Raw genomic sequence first — 27,534 nt, forward strand, 5'->3', positions numbered from 1 at the left:
TGTGCAGCCTTAATGAAATTCATACGTTCCAGGATAGGAGCATGAGGATCAGAATTATTAAGTGAGATATGAGAGAAATAAAAGACAGAAACCCAGAACAGCACCAGGAGGGAAATTCAGTGAGTATTGATCTTCCCGCATTTATTTTTCACATGCTTATATACATCACTCCAAAATGGGAAAGGGAAGGCAACAACTCCATCCTGCACATAGCTACTCCCTAGAACCTCCTGCCAATCTCCTTTGGAGGAGCAGGAATAGCAAGGTGGAGCAGATCCACCTCTATACTCAAAATACTAATTAACCACACCCTAGGTCAGGATCTCTTGTTTTTAGCCACACCTGTTGTCAACAACTTTGAAAGAGCAAAAATAAGCTCAAACTCTCTGACCTCCAGTCAATGTGGAACAGGCTCACATCTGTGGGCCACACAGCCATAATTGCTTTGATTTTTTTTCTTTACCTGTTTCTCTTCTCTTGTAAGACTAGTCCTAATCAGACCACAGATTTCCTGCTCATCCCTCTTCAGTCTTTTCTGTTTCATCCTGGATAGCACTACTGTGTTCTTTAAAGTCATTGGGTTTTTTATTCTGCATTGTCAAGGAATAGAAATGAACATCAAGAGATAACTCTTGCATTGATGGCCAGTTACTTTTTTGACAGAAGTAGTAACCCCATTCAGTGAGGAAAAAAAATTTAACAATGATGTTGGAGCAAATTAATACCAATATGTCAACAAAGTTGGACTCCTGTCTTGTACCATATATAAAAATTAACTTCAAATAGACAATAGACCTAAGTATAAGAAAGAAAACTAGAAAGTCTGGGTTAGGGAAATAGGTCAGCCTATAAAGTGCTTCCTATGATTATTAGTCAGGGTTCACTAGAGAAACAGAGCTAGAACACACATGTACACATACACACCATGAAAGTCTCAGAAGAAATCAGATATGTGTTTATCACAGTTTGTCCATTGTTGTAATTGAGACCATGACCAAAAGCATCTCGGAGAGAGGAGGTTTTATTTCAGCTTACATTTCAGTCCATTATGAAGGGAAGACTGGGCAGGAACGTAGGGCAGGAACATAAGGCAGGAACGTAAGGCAGGAACATAAGGCAGGAACGTAAGGCAGGAACGTAAGGCAGGAACATAAGGCAGGAACTGAAGCACAAGCATGGAAAATGCTGCTTACTGGCTTGCTCTCCAGACTCACAGTCCAGTGCCCTTTTTCATACAGCCTAGGAACACCTGCCTGGGGATGGCACAACCCACGGTGGGCTAGACTTTCACGCCTTTTGGTAGCCATGGCTCTACTTTGTACCTAATATCTCTGTGACCATGGGTTAAGTCTTTTGAAATGTAAAATAGACACATACCCCCTTACAACCAAAGGCTAAAAGATAGCCTTTGAGGCCTATAGCAGAGGTTTCCCTACATTGCCTTAACCCACCTACTTCATGTTCCCACCAATATATTTTTTAAAGATTTATTTTTATTATTTTTAAATTATATATAAGGGCAGGTAACCAGAGCCTAAAAGGAGTCAGATCTCTTGAAGCTGAAGTTAGCGGTGGTTGTCAGCCACTCAGCATAGATGCTGAGACCAAACCCAGATCTGCTGGGAGAACATCAAGTCTTCTTAACCACTGAGGCATCTGTTTACCACATCCACTAATGTACTTAAAAAGGGCATTGATCTATGACTATTTTTGTTCTGTTACCATAAAAGCTTCATTGAAATTTTTACCACATTAGACCATGAAATTTAGGGTAACCAAAATTTGTGCCCCAGGGCCATGGGAACTCATTTTTTTGTACTGTCTGTACCATGCAACAGTTTGCGAGTCAGGCAAGGGGCTGGAGATTGAAACACACACACACACACACACACACACACACACACACGTCATCCTTGAAACAGGAATGCCCCAAGAATGCAACTTTTATTGTGTTCCAAGGCAGTTTATATAGGGCCCTCCTTGACTAATGGCCACTCCCTTGCTCTCAGGACTTTTTCAGCTGCAAGTCCACCAGAAACCACTCCCGTGCCATCAGGAACTCATGAGGGTCTCATGCTCAGAGCAGCTGCAAGCACAGGAAAAACAGGCAAAGGGGTCACAGAAAATTCAGTCCCCAACAGCTCCTCGGTTTCTATGTAATTAGACCAAGGTTCTGGACTGGCACAGACACAGCACAAATATGATAGCAATAAACTGGAAAAGGCCCTGGCAAACATGCTCATTTCCACATGAAGGATATAGTCACTGTACAAGATAGCCACAGCAGCCGTCTGGCTGATGGCAATTCCGGCTGCCGCAGAGGCCGCAGTGGTGACAATAGCGGCCACCACAGCCGCAGTGATCATGAAGTCTTGGCGGGGATGGCCCAGCACCAGCTGACTCACTGGGACAGTCACCAGGCGCAGAACCCAGGCCACAGCAGCAGTCATCTTGTTCCCAACAGCTGTTGGCTGTAATTGATGGTCAGAACTGCCCATAAGATGCACAAGCTGTTCAGGAATGCAGATGGGGCTTTTCCCCTCTGGATCTCCTCTGTCCCAGACATCCTCCAGCATCCCAACAGCTTCCCCAAACTGCTCCCCGACCCCACAACCTTCAGCAATCATTTAGGGAATTTGGGCATAGTTCTCTCCAAACTGCTTCCTGCTGTTAGTTGGGTGAAGTATTTTGGGGGGTTCACAGTGACCTTTTGGGAGCTCTTGGTCCATCAAACCATATTAGTCTGGAATAATACTACAGGTTCTTCTGTGGAAACAAAAGCAGAACCTCTTTTCCAAAGCAACCCATCCTTAGACCCATGCTTTGAAATCAAGAAACCTTTCTTAGCAGTCCCCACAATCAAATGTCTCTCTCCAGTCAAAAAAGAAAATACAATAATATTCAAAATCCGGATTCTCTGTGAATATTCCATCTTTACGTGGCTTATTTTTATTATCTTTACTACCAGAGTGGACTTGAAAACAAATGCCTTCCTCCTTCAGTTCACCCTCTTGTCTTTTCTTTATTACGTTCCTGCTGGCCAGTCTTCGGGAAGGTGTCCTTCAGAGCATCTCTAGTTCTTGATCTTGGCGGTGCCTCCTGTGGCACCTGCACCACCCAGCACTGCTATCAGGCAAGGGTCTGGTGAGTAAAAAGCACATAGAAACAAACCCATCTTTAATCCACCCTCACCATTCCCCAGGGCGATCTCTCAGGTATCCCTAGTTCCCAATCTTGCTGGGGGCCTCCACCTGTACAGTCCAGCTGTACCATATCGCCTGAGTCGGGCAAGGGACTGGAGATGGAAACACACACACACACACACACACACACACACACACAGAGAGAGAGAGAGAGAGAGAGAGAGAGAGAGAGAGAGAGAGAGAGAGAGAGAAAGAAAGAGAGAAAGAGAGAGAGAGAGCTCATCCTTGAAACAATAATGCCCCAAGAATGCCACTTTTATTGTGTTCTAGGGCAGCTTATAAGAGAAGGAAAGAAAGGACTCAGGATGGAAGCTGAAGATCAGCTTGCCTCAGCTGATGGGGGGGGATGGGGGGAGTGGGGGAGAGTGGGCATGGCTTGTCTCTTAAAGGGACAGGGCAGACCATTACACTAGGGACACAAAGGAAGCAGTCAATGAGAGAATACACTCCCCCTCACACACACACACTCCCAACCCCCTTCTCTTTAAATCTATCCTCAATGCCTAGAGTGAAGGCCTAATCATCCAAAAACCTCAGTTGGGCTGAGAAACTCAGGACAGGAAAGTTGTTTTGACTATTAATACCCGTGGCTGAAACCTCTGCTTTGATCACATACCAACTTCTGTTGGTACCTACCACTTTTAGACCTACAGGGTGTATATGTGTGTGTGTGTGTGTGTGTGTGTGTGTGTGTACAGACCCGCAGATGGAATCTTCCATTCCTAAAGTTCTCTATAAAACCCCCAAGGCCCCACTGCCACCCTTCATTTTTCTAGTTAAAGGACAATCTTAAAAAAAAGAAAGACATCATTTTCTTTCTTTTGTTTCTGCTTTGCCTCGACCAATCCTGATTTAAGAACCCTCCCTAGACTAGACGTGACCAGGCACCTGGATTTTTGCACTGCTGTGAGGGAACCTTGTACCTAATTGGTAGTAAATATTTGTTATTGATGGTACCTGTTCTCTATGGCATTTACAAAGGTGCTTCCCTCTCCCCACACATGCTAACCTACATGAGTATTACTCGCACAGAACCCAAACTTAATTTCTAAAGACAAAATCCCTGGGTTAGTACAATTCTGCTTTCCCTCCTGAGCGCGAAGCCGACTTTAGGGACTGTTTCTCTGCAGCTGCCTCTTGCCATTGATGATCGTTCTTCTCTCCCTTCCGGAGAGTGAGTGGGGAAATAAAGTACAATAAAATTCTGCTTTATATAAACTCCTAGCATAGGAAAAGGTTTAATGTGTGAAAGAATATAAAGGTCCTTCCAAGGTTAAAGTGGAAGCCCGAAGGGAGGGAACGTGGCTGTCTGTGGAGCGTTTGCAGTGTCTAAAGAAGGGAGCCGCAGGGGACTGGAGAAGTAGCTCGGTGGTAGAGCACATGCCTAGAATGTGCAAGTCTTTGGGTTCCATCCCGTGTGTTGCAAAGAAACAAAAGCAAAGAATTAAAGAAAAGTTACCCGAAGAAGGAAAAAAAAAAAGCAGCTAATTCTTAAAAGCCACCTAAAGATCTCTGTGAAGACTTGCAGTCGGGAAGGGACCCTGGAACCTGGGCAGCGAGTACAGTAGATAGACTGGCCAGGCCAGGCCTCCCGGCCGGGCCCTCTACCCCACGCCTCTATGGTAAGCCCCGAGGAACCGGAAGTAGGCCACGCCGGGGGCGGGGCGGGCGCGGAGTGGGCGGGGCCTCCACCACCACCTCTGCTGCGGACGGAGGCGAGATGGCGGCCACCGAGGGGGTCGGGGAATCCGGGCCGGGTGGCGAGACCGGACAGTCAGAGCAGCCACCGCCCCCGCCTCCTCCGCCGCCAGCGCAACAGCCGCAGGAAGAGGAGATGGCGGCCGAGGCCGGGGAGGCGGCGGCGTCTCCTATGGACGACGGGTTTCTGAGCCTGGACTCGCCCACCTATGTCTTGTACAGGTAACGCCCTCCCGCGGGCCGCGGCGCTGGGGGCCCGGGCTGAGCTGCCCCGCCGGGGCTGAGCTGCGCGCGACGCTGCAGCCGGGCGGACGGGGACGCCCTCCGGGTGCGGGCAGGCTGTGGCGGCGCTGCCCTGAAGCTCGGGTGCGGTGACCCTTCCTTGATCCCGCAGTGCCGTCCGGTTGCCATAGCCGTCCCTCATCCGAAAGATGCACTTCTGATCGCCGCTGCGGAACAATTTGAATGGAAAGGCTAGGTTGGCTCTTGAGAAACGCTGTCAGGGCTTCCCATGGCTTCTGCTGGCAGGAGAGAACTTTCTTGCCTTTCCCTCGTCTTTGCCACTGCCTGTGTCGATGCCTCCTGTTCTTTCCTGACTCTGTGCCCTAGATCCTTGTGAAAAAGTACTTACTGTCTTCTGTAGTTCTTCCTCATTGGCCACGCTTTTATGAGTGAATGAAAGGCATGATGCAGAGGTTTGTGCAGTTGAGCGACTTCAAATTGGTTGTGGGGTGCCATGGCTCTCAGAACTTTTCTCTCATTTGGGAATTATGTTCTTCAGGTGACTGTCTGGTATCCGAAGCACTAAACGGTGGTGTTTTCCATGCCCCTCTCCAGGCTATAGGTTTCATATAGCCGGTCATTCATTTTCCTGTATTCTTACATAAGAAATACGATTTCAAGGTTAACCGTGTGCCCCAAATCTCTTCTGTCAGTAGCTGTTTAGTACAGGGAAGCAGAAAAGAGTGTAAGTGTAAAAAAAAAAGGGGGGGTGTAGGTAAAGGGTGGTCACACTGGGCAGTTGATGGACATCTCCGTGAGTGTCTGTTGTTGAATGCTCACAGCATGGTTTAATCAGCCTGAAAATAACCTTCAGATATTGACTGGTACTTTCATTTTAAATACGAAGAAATGGACATCCGGAGAGATGAAATAAACCCTTAATGTCACACAGGAAGTTGTAAAGCTAATACTGAAACTTAGGGAGTTGTCAGATTCCAGAGCCTTCACAGAGCTCCCGTGCTAGGCAGGCACCTTCCCATTACTCCGGGTCCTCGCTCAGCCAGTGTCCACTGCAGCCATCCCGCTGGTATACAAATAACTAGTGGTACTTAGTTTGATGTGTGTGTGTGTTGGGACATCACACCTAGGACTTTGTACATGAATTCTACCTCTTGAGATATATCCACAGCCCTATTTTGAGTTTAAAATGTCCTAGTCAAATTCGAGTTTTTAAAAATACTAACTCCAGAATCTTACTAAATGAATGCGTGAGACTGGTTGTTAAGTTAAAACTTAGGTACTTTTTAGAAGAAACTATTTTGCCACACCATACATTTGAAATTGTTGATTCGTTAATTCTTGTAAAAAGTACATATTTTATTTTGTGTGAATGCCTGTATGCCTGGGTGTATGTCTGTGCTCCTGTGCCTGCAAGAGTTCTTGAAGGTCAAAGAAGGGCATCAGATTTCCTGGAACTAGAATTATAATTTCAAGTCTTCATGTGGGTGCTTCGAACCGAACTCAGGCCCTCTGCAAAAGCAACAGGTGATTTTATCTGCTGAGCCATTTCTTGCCTCTTACTCTTTTTTCCCCTTAATTCAAAGATCGTTTCCATTTTGTATTTAAAAGTTTAATATGTAAAACAAAGTGGCAGAGGTGGGCCTGGAAGAATCCAGTCATTGCAGTAAGTTACTAGCTCGAATGAGTGATTGTTGCCATTAAAAAATACAAGACTAGAATTGTTTTTTTTTTTTTTTTTAACACGTTTGAGTTTAATTATGGGGAACATGTCTGTTTTCAGAGACAGGGCAGAATGGGCTGATATAGACCCAGTACCACAGAATGACGGCCCTAATCCAGTGGTCCAGATCATCTACAGTGAGAAATGTAAGTTTATTAGGAAAATCTCTGTAAATTAAACTTCTAACAAAGTTGAAATTTACAACCATATAACAAGAAGAGAGATTTTCTTTAATGAGAATCTGAATTACTTTTGGTGAGTTAATGTTATTTTCTTTGTCGTTTGTCTTAATACTTTGTTGAAGGAATAGAAGTATTCTAAGTAATGAATGTTACATTATAATACATAATAGCTATTGTATGGTTGTGCTTTTAATTTGCATTTAGAGCATAACAAATGAGTTACTGTTTTATTTAGAATAAGCTTTAGTTGTTCAAGTACCAGCATTTTAAGATGTATTTTAGCTGTGTAGTGTTAGCCTCAGTTAACATGCATGTGCTGACCTTTTGTTTGACAAAGTATCCTTTTCTTACCATGAATGTGACCTGTTTTGTAAGTGGGAGGTCATGCAGATGTTGATTGTTCTTCTAGGAAAGTGTAAATAGATGAAATGAAATGCTGTTTTTGGAATTTTATGTGTTTTTATGTTCAGATGTGTGTATTTTTTTCTTTCAGTTAATACTTTGTTTTCTAAGATCATTCCTTTTTGTAAAAAGCATGTATTTATTTACTTACTGATTATCAAATTATGGTAAGAAATGTTTGAGAAGGAAGAACAATGTATGGGGGTTGCCGCCTATCAAGTGTGAAAATGTAGTACCAAACAGTTAACATGCCGTACTGGTATAGAAATCAGAGGGAAGTCATCAGTATAGATGAGGCCTTACTGTGTGACTGAGAAGCATGTTTCATGCTTTCATCGACGGCTTGATCCTGTTGGCTATGCATTTAGATAAAAGCATAATTATATCACTATCTTATATCTTAGTGAACAGGTAAATAAAGATGAATTAATGTTCTGAGACAAAAATAAGCTCTGTGCAAGTATAAGAGAGTCAGCTTGGGTGAAAGTGTAGCTCTGTAGAGCATTGCCTTGTATATGCAGGGTCCTGGGTTTGATCCCCAGAAGACAGCAGGAGACATTGTCAACCCTCTGTAAACAGGATAAGCAAAGAAAATGCTACTTACATCTTGCTGTGATGCAAACATTATGAGATTAGCTATAAAATACTCGATATTAAGGAAAATTTCAGAGTATATAATTATATGAAAATGTTTTCTGAAATATCTAACATAATATTTTTAGAAGAAATAGAAATACACAAAAATGTCTCCCTCACTAGTGATAAGAAATGTAAACCTTTTCAGATTTGTAAGGTTTCTTGGGGACAGGAGGGAGACCGAGTCTCACGTTAGCTCTGGCTGACCTAGCACTCACTGTGAAGATCAGGCCTTGAATTCACAGAGATCTACCTTCCTCTGCCTCCTGAGTACTGGGCAGAGGTATCTTCTCAGTTGAAGTTCCTGCTTCCTAGATAACCCTAGCTGTGTCAAGCTGACAATAAATTAAACCTATCGAAAATTGGAAGGCAAATGTACCAAAGTTTAAAACTTACACAGTTTGCAGAACCATGAGTTAAAAAGCAAGCAACATTATGGGGAAAGATATGTTATAGAAAGCAGGACTGCTAATCAGAATTTGGTAAGGAACTCTTAGACAAGAATGACGAGACAACATTAAAAAATACGAATCTGAAAAGTTACAGAAAATGAAAACCCATTAGCCATTAAATAAAATCTATTATTATTAAGGATAAAAGATATGAAAAATAAAGTAAGGGCCTATATAGACCTAGAAATAAAGTGGTGTCTAAAATTGAAACCATCCTTGCTCCATCCATTATAACGGCATGTAGTAGTTCTCGAATGGCTGACATTTTTGGAAAGCAGTGCAATAGAGCTGTAAAAATTAGAAAGTAGTCGAATCTTATAACTGATGCTAAAGTTGTTTTTCTTTTAAGATATACTTTTATACAGATGACTGTTTTGTCTGCATGTGTGTCTGTGCACCATATGCATGCAAGTGTCCATGGAGGCCAGAAGATGGCATAGAAACCTCTGGAACTGAAATTACAGCGGGTTGTGAGCTATCATGTGGGTGCTGGGAGCCAAACCCAGGTCCTCTGTGGGAGCAGCAGGTCCTCTTAACTGCTAAGCCGTGGCTTCAGCCCCTGAGTGCCACTTCTAATATGTGTTCTGGCCTCGCCCTAGCATATGGCATAAGAGAGGTGCTAAGGAGATGCCGTGCAGACAAGAGCAAAGGAAGGGCCTGAGTTCTTCCTCAGCACCCTCTCGAAGCAGCTCATAACCACCTGTAACTCCAGCTCCAGGGACTCTGGCACCCATGGATACCTGAGTACACAATCACACTAAATGAAAATAAAAATAAGTCTTTTTTAAAAAATATTATGTGCCAAGGGTTAAGAGCACAGACATTGGAGTTCAACTACCTGGCTTAAATTCTGGTGTGTTTATTTTACTGGGTCTCTGTCCATGAACACTATTTAACCTCTCTGTAGTCGACACCCATAGAGAAATGTAAATGAGGACAGTGAAAGCAAGTGTTCCAGAAAGAGTGAATTTCTTACATACACATGACAGTGTTTGGCTTATAGTCAGCACCAAGAATATCAGCTGTAAAAATATGCACCCGTTTTGAATCATCAAGATCAAGGAAACCACCTGTGTATCCCAGAGAGAAATAGATTAAAAATAAAGCTTGAACCATATAACCATTAAGAAGACTTAGATCAGTTATAACATGAATTTTACGTAAGGTATTTGAGAGATTTAGTTTGGCATTAGCCTATAATACATGTGGTAAGCATGATTAGTCTTCCAGAGCTCATGTGTTGTGTCTGTGACATTGAGTATTGTCTGAGTGGCACTCACGGTCATTTGCCTCTGCTGACATGGTACACAGCTGTAACTCTAACTCTTGGGAAGCAGGAAGATTAGGCGTCGAAGCTGGCCTGAGTTATATAGCAAGTTTAATCTAGCCTGGTATACATGAGACACTATCTCAAAAAATTAATAATATAATAATAAAACAGCCCAACTGTTTGACTGTATTGACTGTATTTGCTTCCTGGTATAAATGATGCACATGCAGATAATATAAACATGTAAGTACAATGGGGTTTTATACTGTGGTCCTAGTGTTGATCAGAAGTGACCCTGACGTACTTGTGTGTCCTGTCTCCAGTTAGAGATGTTTACGATTACTTCCGAGCTGTTCTGCAGCGCGATGAAAGAAGTGAACGAGCCTTTAAGCTTACCCGGGATGCTATTGAGTTAAACGCAGCCAACTATACAGTGTGGTAAGTAATAGACGCCATTAATATTTATTGCTAGCAGGACTCAGATTTGAGTCTATGACTCCATTTTTAACTGAATTTTAATTTTCATCAAAATAATAATTCACATATTTGTTTTAAAGTCTGTTGAATGAAAAATAGCAAGCTCTGCCCCATTCTTTTGTGCCACCAGAGTCCCTTTCTGTTTTCTTGAATTAACTTCTGTGTACAATGTAACACTGTGCTACTGTTTGGTTTTGCATTGTCGACATAATTCTTTCTCTGGAAGTTGCAGAGTTAGCTGTACTTCTTTCTACAACAAATGAGTTATACTTCGTGCTATCCATGTTTTGTAGTACAGTTACATGTCCTTTAATAGATTGCTGAAAGGGGTATTTTTAATTTTTTAACTTATATTTGTGTCTGTGTGTACAATGCACAGACACATGACAGCGCCCTTTGGGAATCAGTTCTTTCCACTGTGTGGGTCTCAGGGATTGATCTCAGGTCGTCAGGCTTGTGACACCAGCTGTTTTTGTTTTTTAAGACAAGGATCTAGTATAGTGCAGGTTGGCCATGAGCTCAGTAGGTAGCTGGGGATGATTTGTGATCTACTGTACCTGCTCTCGGGTCTGAAATTCCAGCTACATGCCTCCATGCCCAGTTTCATGCATGCTAGGCAAATACGCTATATATTGAGCTATATAGTCAGCTGAGATTTCTGTTTTGTTTGGCTTAGTTTCCTTTGTGCCAGTAATTCCTCTCCCAGACTCTGACCTATAAATATTTCTTTACTATTGAATATTTCATACTCTGGTATCTATTCAAACCTTATAATCTATTGTCTTTTACTATTTTTTGATTTTAATAAAAAAAAAAACCAAAAGACAAAAAAACCCTCAAAATGTCACTGTGCAGACCAAGCTGCCTATAAACACACAGAAATCGACCTGTTTCTGCACACACACACCCTGTCCCCAGTGTTGGAATTAAGGTATAAACCACCACACCCTACTATTTTTCTTTATATACTTTTTTATTTCATAGAGTACATCCTTGAGTAGAAGAAAACTTAGAAAAGATTGTGTGGATAAAAGTGTTTGACATGGGGCTAGAGATGATTCAGTGGTTCCAAGCACTGGGTTGGTTTGGGTTGGTTGTTTTGGGTTTTTGTTTTTTTTAAGACGGTTTTTTCTATGAAGCCCTGGCTGTCCTGGAACTGTCTGTAGAGCAGGCTGGCCTTGACCTCTGAGATCTGCCTGCCTCTGCCTCCCAAATGCTGGGATTAACGATGTGCTTGTTGCTCTTACATGGGACCTGAATTTCATTCCCAGCAACCATGGTAGCTCACAACCATCTGTAACTCCAATTCCAGAGGATCTTATGCCCTCTTCTGGCCTGTGCAGGCCAGTGTACACATATGGTACATAGATATACATGCATAGATATACATTATATATTTTTAAAAATATGTAAAAATATATAAATATTTTTACAAGTAATGTATAAAATATATACATTAAAATTTATTAAAATACATTTAAACACTTTTTAAGTTTGAGATTTATTTAATTAAAAGGTTTTTGTCTTAAGTCTTTGGATTTACTAATAGATTTCTACATTGGAAGCCTTATTCCTTTAGAATTTTGCAATTAATTTTTTTTTAAACTGCTGTTGTGGAAAAGTTTCCTATTCCTCTTTTAAACCTTTTTTTAAAAAAAAAAAACTTTATTTTTTTTTAAATGTGTGAGTGTTTTGCTTGCATGTGTATCTGTGTACCACATGCCTGGTTCCCTCGAGGTCAGAGGAGGGAGTGGGCTCCCCTGGAACTGGAGTTACAGGATGGTTGTAGACCACCATGTGGGACTGAACCCAGGTAAGAAAAGGAGTCTTAACCACTGAGCCATCTCCCAGTCCTAAACCTTGTCTTGACCTCTTTAAGGTGAAGGCTTATGTGCTCTTGCCTCCTCTGTCTCCTTTCTGGACTGACTTTCAGCTGCATATGAGACCACCAGTACTATCTTTTCTTACTTTTTGTTTCTTTTCTTTATTTTACCTTATTTTACTTTTGAAGACATGATCTAAATATGTAGCCCTTGCTGGCCTGGAATTCTCTATAACCCAGGCAGCCTAACCTTAGAGCTCTACCTGACTGTGCTTTCCAAGTGCTGGGATTAAGGCATGTGCCCATCATACCCTGTAGAAAGACTTATTCTATTTGTAAGTAATATTCTGGTAGTGGTTCTAAACTACAATATTTTGATAATGTTTATAACATTATTAATTATTATATAGTTGTATGTATGCAAACTATATATAAAAAAGAACGTGTCTTATTTTTTATTATAGAATGTCAGAATCCAGAATAACAATTTAGTTACTTGTCTTCCCATTCCTTAAAGCTCAAAACTTTCCTTTTTCTCTATTTTTTGTTTGCTGTTTGCATCTCTACACATGAAATACTTGGTTCTTCCAGTTCTAGATGTATGAATTTGGACAATTATAAGTTCTTAGATTGCTAAATTATTGGCTGTGTAAAGTAAGTACCAGACTATTGTCTATAGATGGCATTATTGTCTTGTAGCGTTATTTGATATTCTTGCTAGGCAACTTGTGCGGAGTAACCAGAGTGAATGCTTGCTATTTTGCTATAGGCATTTTCGGAGAGTTCTCTTGAGGTCACTTCAGAAGGATTTGCAAGAGGAAATGAACTACATCACTGCAATAATTGAGGAACAGCCCAAAAACTATCAAGTTTGGTAAGAGGAAAACAGGAAGGACATATGTCACTCTACCAATGGCATTTGACACTGGGAGCTGAGATTTCTTTATCATTTTGTCGTTTACGTTCAAACTGTAACCTGCCTCGTAGGGTTATAAGTTTCAACCTCAGGAGCAGCACTGCTAGAGTGGGAAAATTAGGAAGATTGTTTTCTAGTCAGTATAAAATAACTTTTATATTTGATACTTTATTCTTTTATCTAAAAATGTTTATTAGTTTTGTAGATACAGAGAAACTAGAAACAGTCTAAAGGTGAGAGCGAATAACAAAACAGTTATTTTCAGGAGCATCGTGAAATACATGATGGTAGGGGTTTTCATGGGTGTAGCAGTCCATCCCATGCGAGAGCTGGTGGGAGAGCAGAGAGCAGCAGCAGAGAGGAGAGAGGAGCTGCTGTGCAGACATCCTGCAAGGGCACACTCCCAGAGACCTGACTTTCATCGGGGAGTAGGGGTGCTGACAGAGAGAAAGGACTGGAGTTGGGAGAGCACTCGTCAGAGACTGTACCTGAGCAGCAGACACTGCTGCTGCCCCGACTGTGTGCTGTGGTGCTGACTGAGTGGTGGGGCCAGGGGGAGAAAGAGCCGTGTGGGGAAGACTTCTGAGCAGAAGAATGAAAGAGCACCATGCACTCAGGGATGTGCATATAATTCCATGCGACTAGAATACATTTCAGGAGTCCTCGAGATTCAGGAAGAGTGTGATCTTAAAAGGCCTCATGAACACTAATACGGATTTGGGCTGACCATAGTGGAAATTTCCTGTGGGGATAGGAGTTGTGGGGGTTGAGACAGGTCCTTGTTGTGTAACCATGGCTAACCTGAAACTGGGTAAGTGGACCAGGCCGGCCTTGAACTTGTGATGTTCATGAGATTATAGATAGGCATGTACCGCTACGCCTGGTGATGCATTTTAATTAAGGAAATGATGTGATCAAATTTGTGTCTTGTAAGCTGTGTTAATCAGCTTTCTATGCCTGTAACAATTAGGTCATCACTTTGTAAGGAAAAAAGCTTTTGCTTGGCCCATGATTTCCAAACTGTGGTTGGCTGGCCCGTGCCCGCAGATGTTGGGCTGATCTTAAGGCCTACATTATGGTGGGGGAAGGGGGCATCTGTGGAGAAGGAAACTGCTTGCTATCGCACCTGAAGCAGAGAGACAAAGGAGCCTGTATCCAGACATGCCCTGCAAGGCCACACTCCCAGTGACCTCACTTCCTTTCACCAAGTCCTGCCTCCCAAAGGTGCCACCATCTCCCAGGAGCTCAACAGGCCGAGGCAAAGCCTTCCTCACACTGACATTTGGGGAATATTCAAGATCCAAACTACCACAGATTTATGGTGACAGCAGGGTGGAGGGTGGCCTGTACCAAGTTTATGGTTTTGAAGGCTCGGGCCAGGCCATCAGATCAGCTGTAGGGAGAAAGGATGATAAACTTGGGGAGAAAACTAGAAAAGTAGCCTGTTTTGAAGTTTACGGGAGTGTGGTGGTTTGAATAAGAATGTCCCCTGTAGGCTCATGTGTTTGAACTTGTTCCCCATTTGGTGGCACTGTTTAGGAAGGTTTAGGAGATGTGGTGTTGGAGGAAGGATGTCTCTGGGGGTGGACTCTGAGAGGCAAAGACTCACGGCATTTCCAGTGTGCTCTGCTTTGTGCTCCAGCTCTTGGCTTACTGCTGTTGCCGTGCTTCCCCACTGTGATGGTGGTGGGCTCTCATTTCTCTGCTGCCATAAGACCACATAAACCGGTTTTCCCTTCTACAGGCTGCCTTGGTCATGGGTGTCCTGTCACAGCAACAGGAAAAACTAATGTAGCGAGTCACAGAAAGGCTGTCTGTGTCTGCTGCTTATGTGGGAAGAGTGGCCCTGTCACCAGAGCAGCTCACTGGGGAAGAAGGGCGGGGTCAGTGCTGGACCAGACGGGTTTGGTCAGGTGAAGGAAAACTAACTCTGTCTAAAAGGAGGTAAAGGTTGTTTGGGTGGGGGCCAGTATGAGGGACTGATAAGATATGAGGCACTCTCTGCTTCCTGGAAGTGAAGTCAGCTGTGGATGAGGACTTTCAGGGAGAATGTAAGGAGCAGTCAGACAGAGCACCAATGAATCAAGATCAAGAGACAGGTAGAAGCTGACCGTGGGAGCAGAGCATGTGCTTAGCATCCTAGTGCCCTGTGCTCAGGCTCCAGTACATGCATGTTTATGGAGAGGGAGGATCAGTACCAGGAAAGAAGCTGAGAGCTTGGATAAAAGTGGGATAAAGATTGGAATGGGGAGGGGTCTTGGGCACAGGTTAGCTGTAGGAGAACCTCTTCATTGCAAATGTAGGTAGATAGCAAGCATGAGCTGCTATCTGGCTCAGCTGGGCAATGTTTTTTTTTTTTTTTTTTGCAATTCAATTTTATCATGAACTAGTATGTAACTGACAAATGTAAAATTTTCAAAGAATTGAAACATAAACGATCTAAGAGTAAGTAATGCAACAAGATTTTCCAAATCATTCAACTGGCAGTTGCTGTAGACATTTCCTTTTGTAGAAAAGCTGTGACAAGCGACTTCACCACTGTACCCTGTGAAACCAGACAGTTGCATGCCTTAGAAATCTGCGTTATAAAATAATTGTTAAGCCAGGCATGGTGACATATGATTGTAACCCCATTGTTCTGGGGTCAAGCCAGGAGAGGTAGCTACAGGCCAGTGGGTACAGTGAGGCTGTCTGAAAAAGCAGAACAAGAACAAACAGAAGGAGGAAGGAACAATTCAAAAGATTCTTTTAAGCCAGAAAAGAGATTAGCTAGAAATTTTAGACCTAGTGTCTCGACATTCCAGCGTGGTGTGGCCATTACACATGTCTTGGGCTCCATTCGTAGCTATCGTGGGAGGTTGGAGATTTCTGCTTTAGACCTTGCTGTAAAGATACTCTGTTAAGACGCTTTTATATAAAAATCAAAAGCAATACGATACAGATAGTTCAGGTATTGTGTTAAGTACATCTAGTTTTCGCTAAAGAGAAGTAGCTTCTTGTCTGGATACTGAAGACGCTGTAACATCTGTCACCCAGTGTTAGCAGAACCAGAACACAGGCCCAGCTGGCAGCTGCTGAGCGCCCAGCAGTGTTTACTTCGGATACATTTTAAATTGTCCACATTGCTGGCTTCCCTACTACCTAAGATGAGAATGCAAATCCTGTACCCTAACTAATTAGTCCTGTAGTTGGGGAATTTTTACTCTAACCCCACATTGGAATGCCAAAATGTTGTTGGTTGTTTTACTCTTGGGGGGGGGGGTTGCCATGCAGTTCCCAGGTCAACACACACAGAGGCGTATTCTTACTTGTGAATGTGAATGCCCGGCCTTAGCTTGGCTTGTTTCTAGCCAGCTTTGCTTAAGTTATCCTGTTTACCTTTGGCCTCTGGGCTCTCTCCTCTGCTTACCTCTGTAATCTTACATTCACTCTTGCTCCGTGGCTGGCTGTGTGACTGGGTGGCTGTGTGACTGGGTGGCTGGGTGGCTGTGTGACTGGGTGGCTGTGTGGCTGGGTGGCTGTGTGGCTGGGTGGATGTGTGGCTGGGTGGCTGTGTGGCTGGGTGGCTGTGTGGCTGTGTGACTGGGTGGCTGGGTGGCTGGGTGGCTGTGTGGCTGTGTGACTGGGTGGCTGTGTGGCTGGGTGGCTGGGTGGATGGGTGGCTGTGTGGCTGGGTGACTGAGTGGCTGGGTGGCTGTGTGGCTGTATGACTGGGTGGCTGTGTGACTGGGTGGCTGGGTGGCTGGCCCCTTCTTTTTTCACTCCGTGATCTCTCTTTTCTCTCTTCTCCTTCTGTTCATACTCTGCCTGCCAGCCCTGCCTGTCCTTTCTCCTGCTCACTATTGGCCATTCAGCTCTCTTTTAGACCATCAGGTGTTTCAGACAGGCAAAGTAAGACAGCTTTACAGAGTTAAAACAAACGCAACGTGAAAGAATGCAACAACTCATCTTTGCATCCTTAAAACAAATGTTCCACAGCATAGGCAAATGTAACACATCTTAAAATAATATTCTACAGCAGGTCCTGTTTTGTATTGTTTTTCTGTTTTCTTTTGGTTTTTGGTTTTTTCAAAGTAGGGTTTCTTGTGTAACAGCTCTGGCTGTCCTGGAACTCACTTTGTAGACTAGGCTGGCCTTGAACGCAAAGGTCCACCTGCTTCTGCCTCCTGATGCTGATGATTTAAAGGCCCGCCCTTATTAAGTTCTCACTGTGAAACTCTGCCTGTATAAACTATTCCTCTCTGTTTTAAGTCTTTAGATCACAGAATATTAGGGGAAATATTGTATTATTTTGTTCTGAGAAGTCAGTTTTGTAAAACTTACAGAACCCTGGGATAAGAAATTGTTAGTAATAGTCAATGACTGGGAGAGTTTTAATAATAAATCTAGAAGTCTTTCTACCCGGGATGTTCTTTATCTTTCCCTTTTTAAAAAAATATTGAACTGTACATTTTTCTCTGGTCCCCTCCCTGCCTCTCCCCTCCCCTTCAACTCTCTCCCATGGTCCCCATGCTCCCAGTTTACTCAGGAGATCTTGTCTTTTTCTACTTCCCACGTAGATTAGATACATGTATGTTTCTCTTAGGGTCCTCATTGTTGTCTAGGTTCTCTGTGATTGTGATTTCTAGGCTGGTTTTCTTTACTTTATGTTTAAAAAACACTTATGAGTGAGTAATATGATAATTGCCTTTCTGGGTCTGGGTTACCTCTCTCAATTTGATGTTTTCTAGCTCCATCCATTTGTCTGCAAATTTCAAGATTTAATTATTTTTCTCTGTTGTGTAGTACTCCATTGTATAAATGTACCACATTTTCCTTATCCATTCTTCAGTAGGATAATTTAGGTTGTTCCCACTACCTAGGATTTTTTTATTGATAGTATCTTGCCTTTTTCATATATGTGAGATGAATTTGTTAGGTTTTCATCCATGTAGTGTAGGTTATTAATTGGGCATTGAATTCTCCTTTTTCATGTCACTTCTCATTAGTATAATAAATACTATAATGTTTTTTTAAAGATTGATATTATTCCAGTACATGTCACACACATGCAATTTGTAGCGTATAAACCAGAGATCTTTCTAGACTATTCACAGGTATGTGTTACACCGTGATTCTGTTTTTTTCCTTGTCGTGTGAGGATGAAACCCAGAGTCACACATACTAGGCAGATGCTCTAGTGTTGAGCTAGCTACCAAGCCTCCCAGTGCATCTTAGAATCTTAGGTGTGTGTAACTTTTTAGAGCAAGGAAAACTGAAAATGGAACCCAAGTATTTTTCTAACACAGAAACTGTCTTGTGACAAAGTTGTAACTTGTCCTAGTTATATATTTTCTGGAGCAGAGGTAAGTAAGTTCTGCCAAACTGGTAGAGGGAAGTCTCCTGTAGGTGACATTTGAACGTAGTGATAGCTGACTAGTTTGCAGTAGAGAGTCATTAAACTGGGTGGGCTAGTATCACATCTCTCGTTCATCTATGTGCAGTGCTTCAGAATCCTGCACAAATCCTAGGCTTTGAAAGCTTACTGTCCTTGCAGGTCTGGTTGGAGAGAAGTCATACCTGCTTGTGCACATCTGTCACTGTGCCTCTCAGCTCCCAGTGTGCTGGCATTCTCTGTCACTTAATCTCTTTCTGGCAGTGTTGAGAATTTGCGCCTCTTGGAACACCCAGTGCACCACCTCATACAGCCTGTAGCTGACGTGTCATTGGAGTTAACCTAAGCTTTCCCCTTCTTTCTCAGGCACCATCGGAGAGTCTTAGTGGAGTGGCTAAAAGACCCCTCTCAAGAGCTGGAGTTCATTGCCGATATTCTTAATCAGGATGCAAAGAATTATCATGCATGGCAACATCGACAGTGGGTCATTCAGGTACTGCCTTTCTTAAGGTCCGAGTGTGCATCTAAATGGTGATCTTGACTTTTTGACCTTCCTACCTTTGCTTCCCAAGTGCTGGGATTCTACTACATTCAATTTTATGCACCAGTGGGATTGAACCCAGCACTTAGTGCGTGCCAGGCAGTCTGTGAGCTTGGTATACCCCAAGCCCTGGTATTTTTATTTTTATTGTAAACTGTAATCAGCTAAATATGATGGTTTCATATTTATAATCCTAGCACTCAAGGAGGCAGAGGCAGGCAGATCTCTGAGTTTTAGGTCACCCTGGTCTACATAGCAAATTCTTTGCCAGACTGGGGGACATAGTGTGACCCTGTGTCAAAAACCAAAGCAAATAGAAAAGAAAATTGTAATTACATAAAACTGTGTGTTACACACAAATACACACACACACACACGTCTCCTACCTCCCACAACAACTTAAATACAGTATTACGAGTGTCTTTGAAAAGCTACCTCATGTGCTATGTTTTTTACTCACTTCTCAGAGGTTCCAAATGACAGGAGTACAAGAGACCCTTGAGTTACATTGTAGCTTTTAAGTTCCTATAACTATTATAAAGTTTCTTCTCTTTTTACATTCAATATGTGTGGTTTCATGCTTTCAACCCAATTTTTAGAAGGCAAGATTAGTTTCAACTATAATAAGAGACAAGTGAACTCTGAAAACTGGAGAAAATCTGTACATTTTTTTCATGCTAAATAAAATGGAAAGAGGTATAGCCTCTCAGGTGTGGTGGTACTTGCCTATACTCCCAGCACATGGGAAGTGGGAGCAGGAGGATCAAGAACTCAAGGCCAGCCTGGGCTACATAAGATCTGTCTCAAAAAGAAAAAGAAGACCATGTCTTCAGTTTGAAAGTGAGACATACACACCCTTAGAAGTCTGTAAGACAGCGGAGTGCAGAGAAGCCTCAGTGGTTATGAGCTCTTGCTGCTCTTGCAAAGACCTAAATTTTATTACCAGCTTCAGTCCACAACTGGTCCGTAACTCCAGTCCCAGGAGATCTGATGCCCTTTTCTGGCCTCCATGCACATGGTACACAGACATGCATGCAAGAAAAACACTCATACACATAAGATTAAAAGTGAAGGAAAACCTCTAAGCCAGTGTTTCTCAAGCAGTGGTGCTTGGGGATAGTCCCCAGGATTTAGGCGTGTTCTCTGTTTGTGGCCCACACACATAGCGCTCACTTCCGTCATTCATCAGCACCAAATGTTCCCTTAGTTTCTTATTTTCAGTGTGACTTTTAAAATCAGGAACCAGCTTACTGAAATTTTTACTCTTGCTAGTGTCCAATAAGAAATAAAAATACATTAGCTTTTTCAAAATACCATTCTGTGTATTTCTCTACGTGTATTTTAAGGTAATTTTAGCATGCATTTGCTTACATATTTTGTGTTTGAGACAAGGATTCAATCTGTAGCCCAAGGTAGCCCCGAATTCTTTTTTTTTTTTTTTTTTTTTAGATTTATTTATTATGTATTCAACATTCTGCCTCTATGTATGCCCGCTTGCCAGAGGAGGGCGCCAGATCTTAGTACAGATGGTTGTGAGCCATCATGTGGTTGCTGGGAATTGAACTCAGGACCTCTGGAAGAGCAGCTAATGCTCTTAACCTCTGAGCCATCTCTCCAGCCCATGCCTCGGATTCTTGATCCTCCTGCCCCAGCCTCCTGAATGCTGGGATAACGGGTCTGTGCTCCCACTCCTGCTTACATATACATTTTATAATGCTGCTCTTTATTTAATGTTCTATATTAATGCCAAATAGTATTAATTTGTGTGCTCGTAAAGTTACTCAGTCTTTTACTAGTTTGGTTATTATTTATTTTTGCTTGTTTTCCCATCTAAATTTTGATGACTTCTGTTTATTTAGTTTGTGACTTTGTGGGATTTGTGCTCAGTTTTTTTTTTTCTTTTGTTTTCAAGACAGTGTCTTACACGTGGCCTGGGTGGTCTTGAACTTATAGAGAACGAGCTTGAATTTCTAATCCTCCTGCCTCTGCTCAATGAATGCTGGGATCAAAGGCTGCTCTACACATATGATAACCACTTGTCTTCAAGCCTACCTTTGTAACTTTGCTGACATGTTGCTTGTTTTTCGTTTGTTATAAACAATAGGACATTTCTGAGTGGATTTTTCTTTTAACTTTTAGGAATTTCGACTTTGGGATAATGAGCTACAGTATGTAGACCAGCTTCTCAAAGAGGATGTGAGAAATAACTCTGTCTGGAACCAAAGACATTTCGTCATTTCTAATACCACTGGCTACAGTGATCGTGCTGTGTTGGAAAGAGAAGTCCAGTTAGTGTCCACCTTCACTTATTCCTTCATTATTAAAAATGTGTGTGCCGGTCACATCTCAGGCACTCAGCCGCTGCAGAGTCAAGGCTTGCCTGGTCCCGCCCTTATGGAGCTCAAACGGGGCAGGTTTGGGAAGCAGCACTCAGGGATAAATTTGCATGTAATGCGGTATATCTCTGTGTTGCAGCCCCTTCAATTTCTTACTTGTTGCTTCTAGAGATTATGAAGTCCGGTTTCATAATGCCAGGAAATTTCATTCTGGATCTATTTTCACTAAATTCTTGAATTTCAGTTAGTCGTTCCCAAATGCCGTGTTACTCCATGTTGTGTTTTTGGCTGGCCAGGTGTGGAGTAGCTCTGTCTATTGACTATAGGTGTTGAATGACGCTCCTAGCTTTAAACAGGGATCACTCCAGACATTGCCAAATGTAGCTTTTGTGGTACACAGGCAGACAAGCACATACAAGAGCTGCTGTATGCAAAGCTGTAAGAAGTAGACGTGCAGCTGGAAAGAGTTTTATGTTGGTAAACAGTAGCAGTCCCCACCCACCCCTCACTCTCCACCCTCACCCCAACGTTCAGTCTGTGTCAGTGTCTGTCTCACACTCTGAGCGTGCGTACTTGGTGCTCTTTTAGTTTTAGCTTTGACATTTATTTTAGATTGTATGTCTCTCTTGCCCATGGAGGTCAGAAGAAGGCATCAGATCCCCTGGGAGTTATGAGTCACTGATCCTCTGCCAGAGTAGCAAGCACTCTTCACCTCTGAGGCAATGCTCCCCAACTACTTTGTAGACCAGGCTGGTCTTGAACGTGAGAGTTTCCTGCCTCACCTTCTTGAGTGCTGGGATTCTAGGTGAGCGCCACCACACTCAAGAATCTGATCTTGACCCAAATAAATAGTGAGCTTAAGAGAAAATGTCTGTTCATTAGGTTAGCTTTTAAAAGACCTAAAATACTGAATATAAAGCATATGGAAAATACACACTTGTCTCCTTGCCATCCGCTGTGAGAGAGAAATGAGCAAGAAGTGGACTTTCCCCTAACTAAGGTAAATTCCCTAAAGATGCCAAAAATAATATTTAAAGTGTTAGTAATAGATGGTTTATCAAGAATTTATAGTATGTTAATTAAAATTTTAACTCTTAAGCATATAGGTGGATAAGTAGATTTGATTATACTTTCCTCACTCTTTCCCCCTCTTATTATAAAAGTAGTGTAGTATGTTTATGGGAGAAAAGTATACTGAGTTAAAGTAAGTTTAGAGACAAGATTTCTTATTCTTGAGTTGGAGCTGTAGTTTAGTTGGTAAAGCATTTGCCTAGGATTGCAGAGCCACGGATTTGATCCCCAGCACTGCAGAAAACCAAGTGTGCTGGAGCAGTGCACGCCCTGTGCTGGAGCTGTCGGTGCACGCTGTGCTCAGCACTGAGGGGATGTAGGCAGAAGAAACTTCAGGAGTTGAAGGTCATCCTTTGCTATCTTACAAGTTCCAGGCCAGCCCAGGCTAGTTCAGACCCTTACACAAAAATATAACTAAATGAAAAAAATGTAAAAAGGTCTTAATTATCTCTCTTTCTAGAATAAGTTACAATTATGTATGTTCTTTCAAGCTTTGTAATATATTTGCAAACACAGTATTTTTCTATAGGTGGTTTTTTATGTGTGCAGGGGTTTTTGTTTGTGTTTGTTTATTGGTTATGAGAAAAGGTTCATCTATCACAGAGTGGCTTAGAACTCAATACATGGACTGATAGGATTTTTGAATTCCTAGTGCTCCTGCCTCCACCTCTGAGTGCTAGAATTATAGGCCTGTGCCACCACACTGATTTCTTTTGTTTTATATTTACTATATCATAGCCATATTTCTGTGCAAGCAGAATCTGCTATTGTAGATTAAGTATACTTTACCTAAATGCTTGGGATCAGTCTTGCTTGAGACTTTGGAATAGTGTTGCATTATAATTATAATTAATCTTGTCTTAGAATATAGTATATACTCATGACCACTTTTATCTGTAAATGTTTTTTGTTGTGGTGGTGGTGGTGGTGGTGGTGGTGGTGGTGGTGGTGGTGGTGGTGGTGGTGGTGGTGTTTGTTTGTTTGGTTGGTTTTTTTGGAGACAGGGTCTCTGTACCAGGCTTTTTCTTTTGGGCCAGCAACCAGCTCCCAAATCATGACACGGAGACTTAATACTAGTTTTGAGTGTTCAGCCTTACTTTATGCTTGTTTCTTACTAGCTCTGAAAACTTAACCTTTCTCTTTTCATCTACATTTTGTCTCTGGACTTTTTATTCTTTTTTCCTTCTGTATATCTTTCACTGCTTCTTGTGTCTGTCTGTCTGGCAGCTGCCTGACTTCTTGGCCCCAGGCAGGTCCCTCTCCTCCTTTATTCTCTTCTCCTTCTCCAGTTCTCTCCAGCCTAGATTTCTCCTCCTGTTCATTCTCTCTGCCTGCCAGCCCCACCTATCCCTCTCCTGCCTACCTATTGGCTGTTCAGCTTTTTATTAGGCCAATCGGGTGCCTTAGGCAGGCAAGGTGAAACAAATGCAACACACCTTTACATAATTAAACAAATGAAGCATAAACAATGTACAACACTTTACATGGTTGGATGTTCACAACAGGTTTTACTGTGCGGGTTCTCTATCTAGCTGGAGCGCTCGTGGTACCAGGAAACATTGGGAGGATCCCAGTGAACGCCTGACAGGAGAGAAATGGGAAAGTGTTTGTCAGGTTCCACCCCCGTGTTTCTAAAACCATGTCTACTTGGTCTCTTCTTTTAAAATAATATTCTTTTCCTTACAGGTATACCCTGGAAATGATCAAATTAGTACCACATAATGAAAGTGCATGGAACTACTTGAAAGGGTAAGAGGCTGTTTTTGCTGGGTTTTCGTAAGAGAACCACCAGGCTGCTATGAGCAACATCATGGAATGTCGTCCTCCATAAGAATGCCAAGGAATTTCCTGTGTTGATACATCTAACAGTAGAAGCAAAGCATGCTTACGGTCCCCTGGCATTGTGCCCTTTGCTTTCCCCTTCTCAACCTCCAGGCACACATCAACAGTTTTTAGAGCAGTACCCAGCAGTGCTGATGTGTTGTAATAGTATTTATAACTCCGCTAGTGATTTGCTTTCTAAGTGCTGGAGCCTCTAGAGTTTATGTCAGAGGATGGAATACACACTCTTGTGTATTCCTGCAGGGCAGAGTAAACGTGACAAGTTACTCGGATGTGTGGCCATTCTTTCTACTACCAGTGTCCAGTGACAGGTCTTACTCTTAAAATAAAGAGGTTTCCCAGGCTTGGCCCTTCACATGCCCAGAGAGCATGGCATGGCGCCCAGGTACATGTGGAGATGTGCCAGGACTTATGACCTCCTAAATACCTGAAGGTTTGAAGAACCATCTCAGAAAGAAGTAGGGACATCTCTCCCACACTTTCCTTTCTTTTTAACTTTACAAAAAAGGTCTTTTCTACTTTAATTGTATGTGTCAAGTAGTTTAAGTTATAAATGATTGCTTTAAATCTTTTAAAAATGATCTCATTTCTACCAGGCTGTTCTCAGACTATGAGACTTTAAAGCTGAAGGCGACCTTGAACTTCATGTTCTCTCCCTCCACTTTCCAAATGCTGAGATTACAGGCATGCATCACCATGCCTCGATTATGTGGTGCTGGCATTGAGCTCAGGGCTGTGCATGCTAAGCAAGCCTCTGCCAACTGAACTGCCTCCCCAGTCCAACTTCATTGTATTTTAAATTAATTTTACTCAACTTTAAATCACCATTGATAAGGCCCACATAGCTTACAATTCTTTTCTTTTCCTAGCCTCATTTGTTCCTAAGGAGTCGTCTTCCTTTTGTCTCAGGGCTTTCTTTCTTTTTTCCTATTTGTGTGTGCTCTCTCAGCATGGAGTTTTGTTTTGTTTTAGGATTTTGCAGGATCGTGGTCTTTCCAAATACCCTAATCTTTTAAATCAATTGCTTGATTTACAACCAAGTCACAGTTCCCCCTACCTGATTGCCTTCCTTGTGGACATCTATGAAGACATGCTAGAAAACCAGTGTGATAACAAGGAGGACGTCCTTACTAAAGCCTTAGAGGTGAGCAGAACGGAGCAGTGTCCGAGAATGGGCTCCGCCCGTTGCCGCTGCTCTTGGTGCCACTTTTCATATAGTTTCTTGGGTTGTTCTAGTTTGGGGCAGTACCGCGTTGGTAATGTAACTCTTGTGCGGTTTTTGCATGTGAACTGCATATGTTAAATTGCCGTATGCCCTTGAGGTTGAGCTAAACATTTACTTGAATCATTTTTGTTTTCTATTTTCAGTTATGTGAGATCCTAGCTAAAGAAAAGGACACTATAAGAAAGGAATATTGGAGATATATTGGAAGATCCCTTCAGAGTAAACACAGCCGAGAAAGTGACATGCCAGCTGGTGTATAGCAGCGAGAGCGTGTGGACAGAGTGGACGCTGCTTTCTCTCTAACGGCCTCTAGGGCAGGAGGGGAAACCGAGAGCGACCATCCCTTGCCTGTGCGCTAAAGTTGTTGCCCAGGTGCTGTTTTTAACAAGAACTAAGTATGATACCGCTGTGTGCTGATGCTGTTCAGACTAGCTCTAAGAAATCAGTTCTTCTAAAGCAAGGTCTCTGGAGGGGAGGGTGAAGTCTCCCTATAAAGGAACTGCTGCTTTTGTAGTCTGCCAACATTTAATCCAGCCCCGCAGAATCCGCTCCTCCGGACAGGTGTGCGCAAGGCTGTGCGTGGTGATGGAGGTGAGCAGGGACTGCAGCTGCCGGACAGAGCTGCGGGGCCACACTCACGGTATCTTTCTTGCTGTCACTGTAACCAACTAATGCCAAAAGAAAGGGTTTATAATAAAATCACATGTATCTATAAACAATGCTGCAGTCTCTGGTTTTTAACTATATACGAGAGACATTATATCAGCTTAGAACCAACAAGGATCCTAGTGCTTCGGAGGCCGAGACAGGAGCATTGCTCTAAGTTTGAGGCCAGCCTGGGCTACATGGAGAGGTTCAGGCCATTTCAAAACATAGAGTGTGGTCTTTTTCCCTTTTTTTTTTTTTTTTGCTTTTTCAAGATGGTTTCTCTGTGAAAGAGTTCTGACTGTCCTGAAACTCACTTTGTAGACCAGGTTGGCCTCGAATTCACTGAGATCCGCCTTCCTTTGCCTTCCCAGTGCTGGAATTAAAACATGTGCTACCATGGCTGGCATGGCCCTCAAAAAAGGATAAAAAGGAAGAAAAATAACAACAACAACAAAAACTGAGGAAGAAAATGCTGCTATAAAATGTGTGATTGTGTGAGGAAATGTGACCTTGCTAGAATGGAACTTGGTCCATTTTGTACTGTAAGCAGTCTACTCAAGATAACTTAAGCTATGAATTTATTCAGCACAGCCCACAGTCCTGGCCTCATCTTCTGGAAGTATATCCCAAACTCATGCTATACAATAGCCACAGTTGCTGCTGCTGGAACTGGAACTGGGGAATGGCTGTGGGAGGAATGAGAAACCACAGAGCTGTGTGCCAACCCAGGGCTGCGCCACCTTGTACGGTGCACACCTGCTGTGGGACAGCAAGCCAGAGGCTCAGTTAACACTTTGCTTGGGAAGAACTGCGTCGTTATAGGTGGAAATGCACTTTGACGGCTCTGAAGACACGCTTTCTCGATTGGTGTCTCTGCCCTTTGACTGCACCTGCTGCAAAGGCGTTGTAGCCATAGAGGGTTTTCAGGGCTAGAACACCAACCAAACCACAGCTCAGTGCTGCGAAGAGCTTTCTCCACGTAAACTGGGAAATAACACAGAAAATACATTGAATTGGTATTAACGTTGTATTTTCCTTACATTTTATACCAGTATTTGTGATGTGTAGATCTCCCAAATCTCAAAATATGTTCTTTGCATTTTTCAGTACCGTCATTGTAAAAACAACAAAACACAGCTGTGATGTCAGTTGTGCTGGCTCGTGCCTTTACTGCCAGTGTTTAGGAGGCAGAGGCAGGCAGATCACTGAGTTCAAGGCCAGCCTGGTCTCCATATTGAGTGCCAAGCCAGCCAGGCCACATAGCAAGACTTTGTCCTCCCTTCCCCCACCAAAAAAATAAATAAAACCCAAGCCAGCCTAGGGAAATTCTAGACTGTATAAGAGTCTTTATACAGTATAAGAAACTAGAACATATAAGAGCATTTATTCTCAGAAATTGCCGTCAGTCACCCAACATTGTTTTCGGGCTGCTGGTCAACAAAGCTCTTTGGAACTGTGTCAGAAGAGTTGGAGTGG

The 27,534-nt window shown here is 42.7% G+C and overlaps 1 protein-coding gene and 1 pseudogene across 1 annotated transcript; both read left to right on the forward strand.

Annotated features, from left to right (window-relative positions):
- The first annotated feature begins 4,284 nt into the window (after positions 1 to 4,284).
- Positions 4,285 to 4,397, forward strand: LOC119813757 (annotated as a pseudogene).
- A 496-nt stretch (positions 4,398 to 4,893) lies between these two features.
- Positions 4,894 to 26,129, forward strand: Fnta (farnesyltransferase, CAAX box, alpha). Its single transcript, XM_038328906.1, has 9 exons — positions 4,894 to 5,123; positions 6,925 to 7,010; positions 10,130 to 10,244; positions 12,875 to 12,979; positions 18,762 to 18,888; positions 21,076 to 21,224; positions 24,030 to 24,092; positions 25,158 to 25,329; positions 25,554 to 26,129. The coding sequence occupies exons 1-9, from the start codon at positions 4,924 to 4,926 to the stop codon at positions 25,668 to 25,670; spliced, it is 1,134 nt and encodes a 377-aa protein (XP_038184834.1). The 5' UTR covers positions 4,894 to 4,923; the 3' UTR covers positions 25,671 to 26,129.
- Positions 26,130 to 27,534: the final 1,405 nt, after the last annotated feature.

The sequence above is a fragment of the Arvicola amphibius genome, chromosome 4 (genome assembly GCF_903992535.2).
Source record: "Arvicola amphibius chromosome 4, mArvAmp1.2, whole genome shotgun sequence".
Classification (NCBI taxonomy): Eukaryota; Metazoa; Chordata; class Mammalia; order Rodentia; family Cricetidae; genus Arvicola; species Arvicola amphibius.

Bases quoted from the DNA above. Each gene is read 5' to 3' on its own strand.
- Fnta (XM_038328906.1), top strand. From the start codon at position 4,924: ATGGCGGCCACCGAGGGGGTCGGGGAATCCGGGCCGGGTGGCGAGACC. The intron at 5,124-6,924 runs GTAACGCCCTCC...GTCTGTTTTCAG, and splicing joins CCCACCTATGTCTTGTACAG to AGACAGGGCAGAATGGGCTG. The intron at 24,093-25,157 runs GTAAGAGGCTGT...GTTTTGTTTTAG, and splicing joins GCATGGAACTACTTGAAAGG to GATTTTGCAGGATCGTGGTC.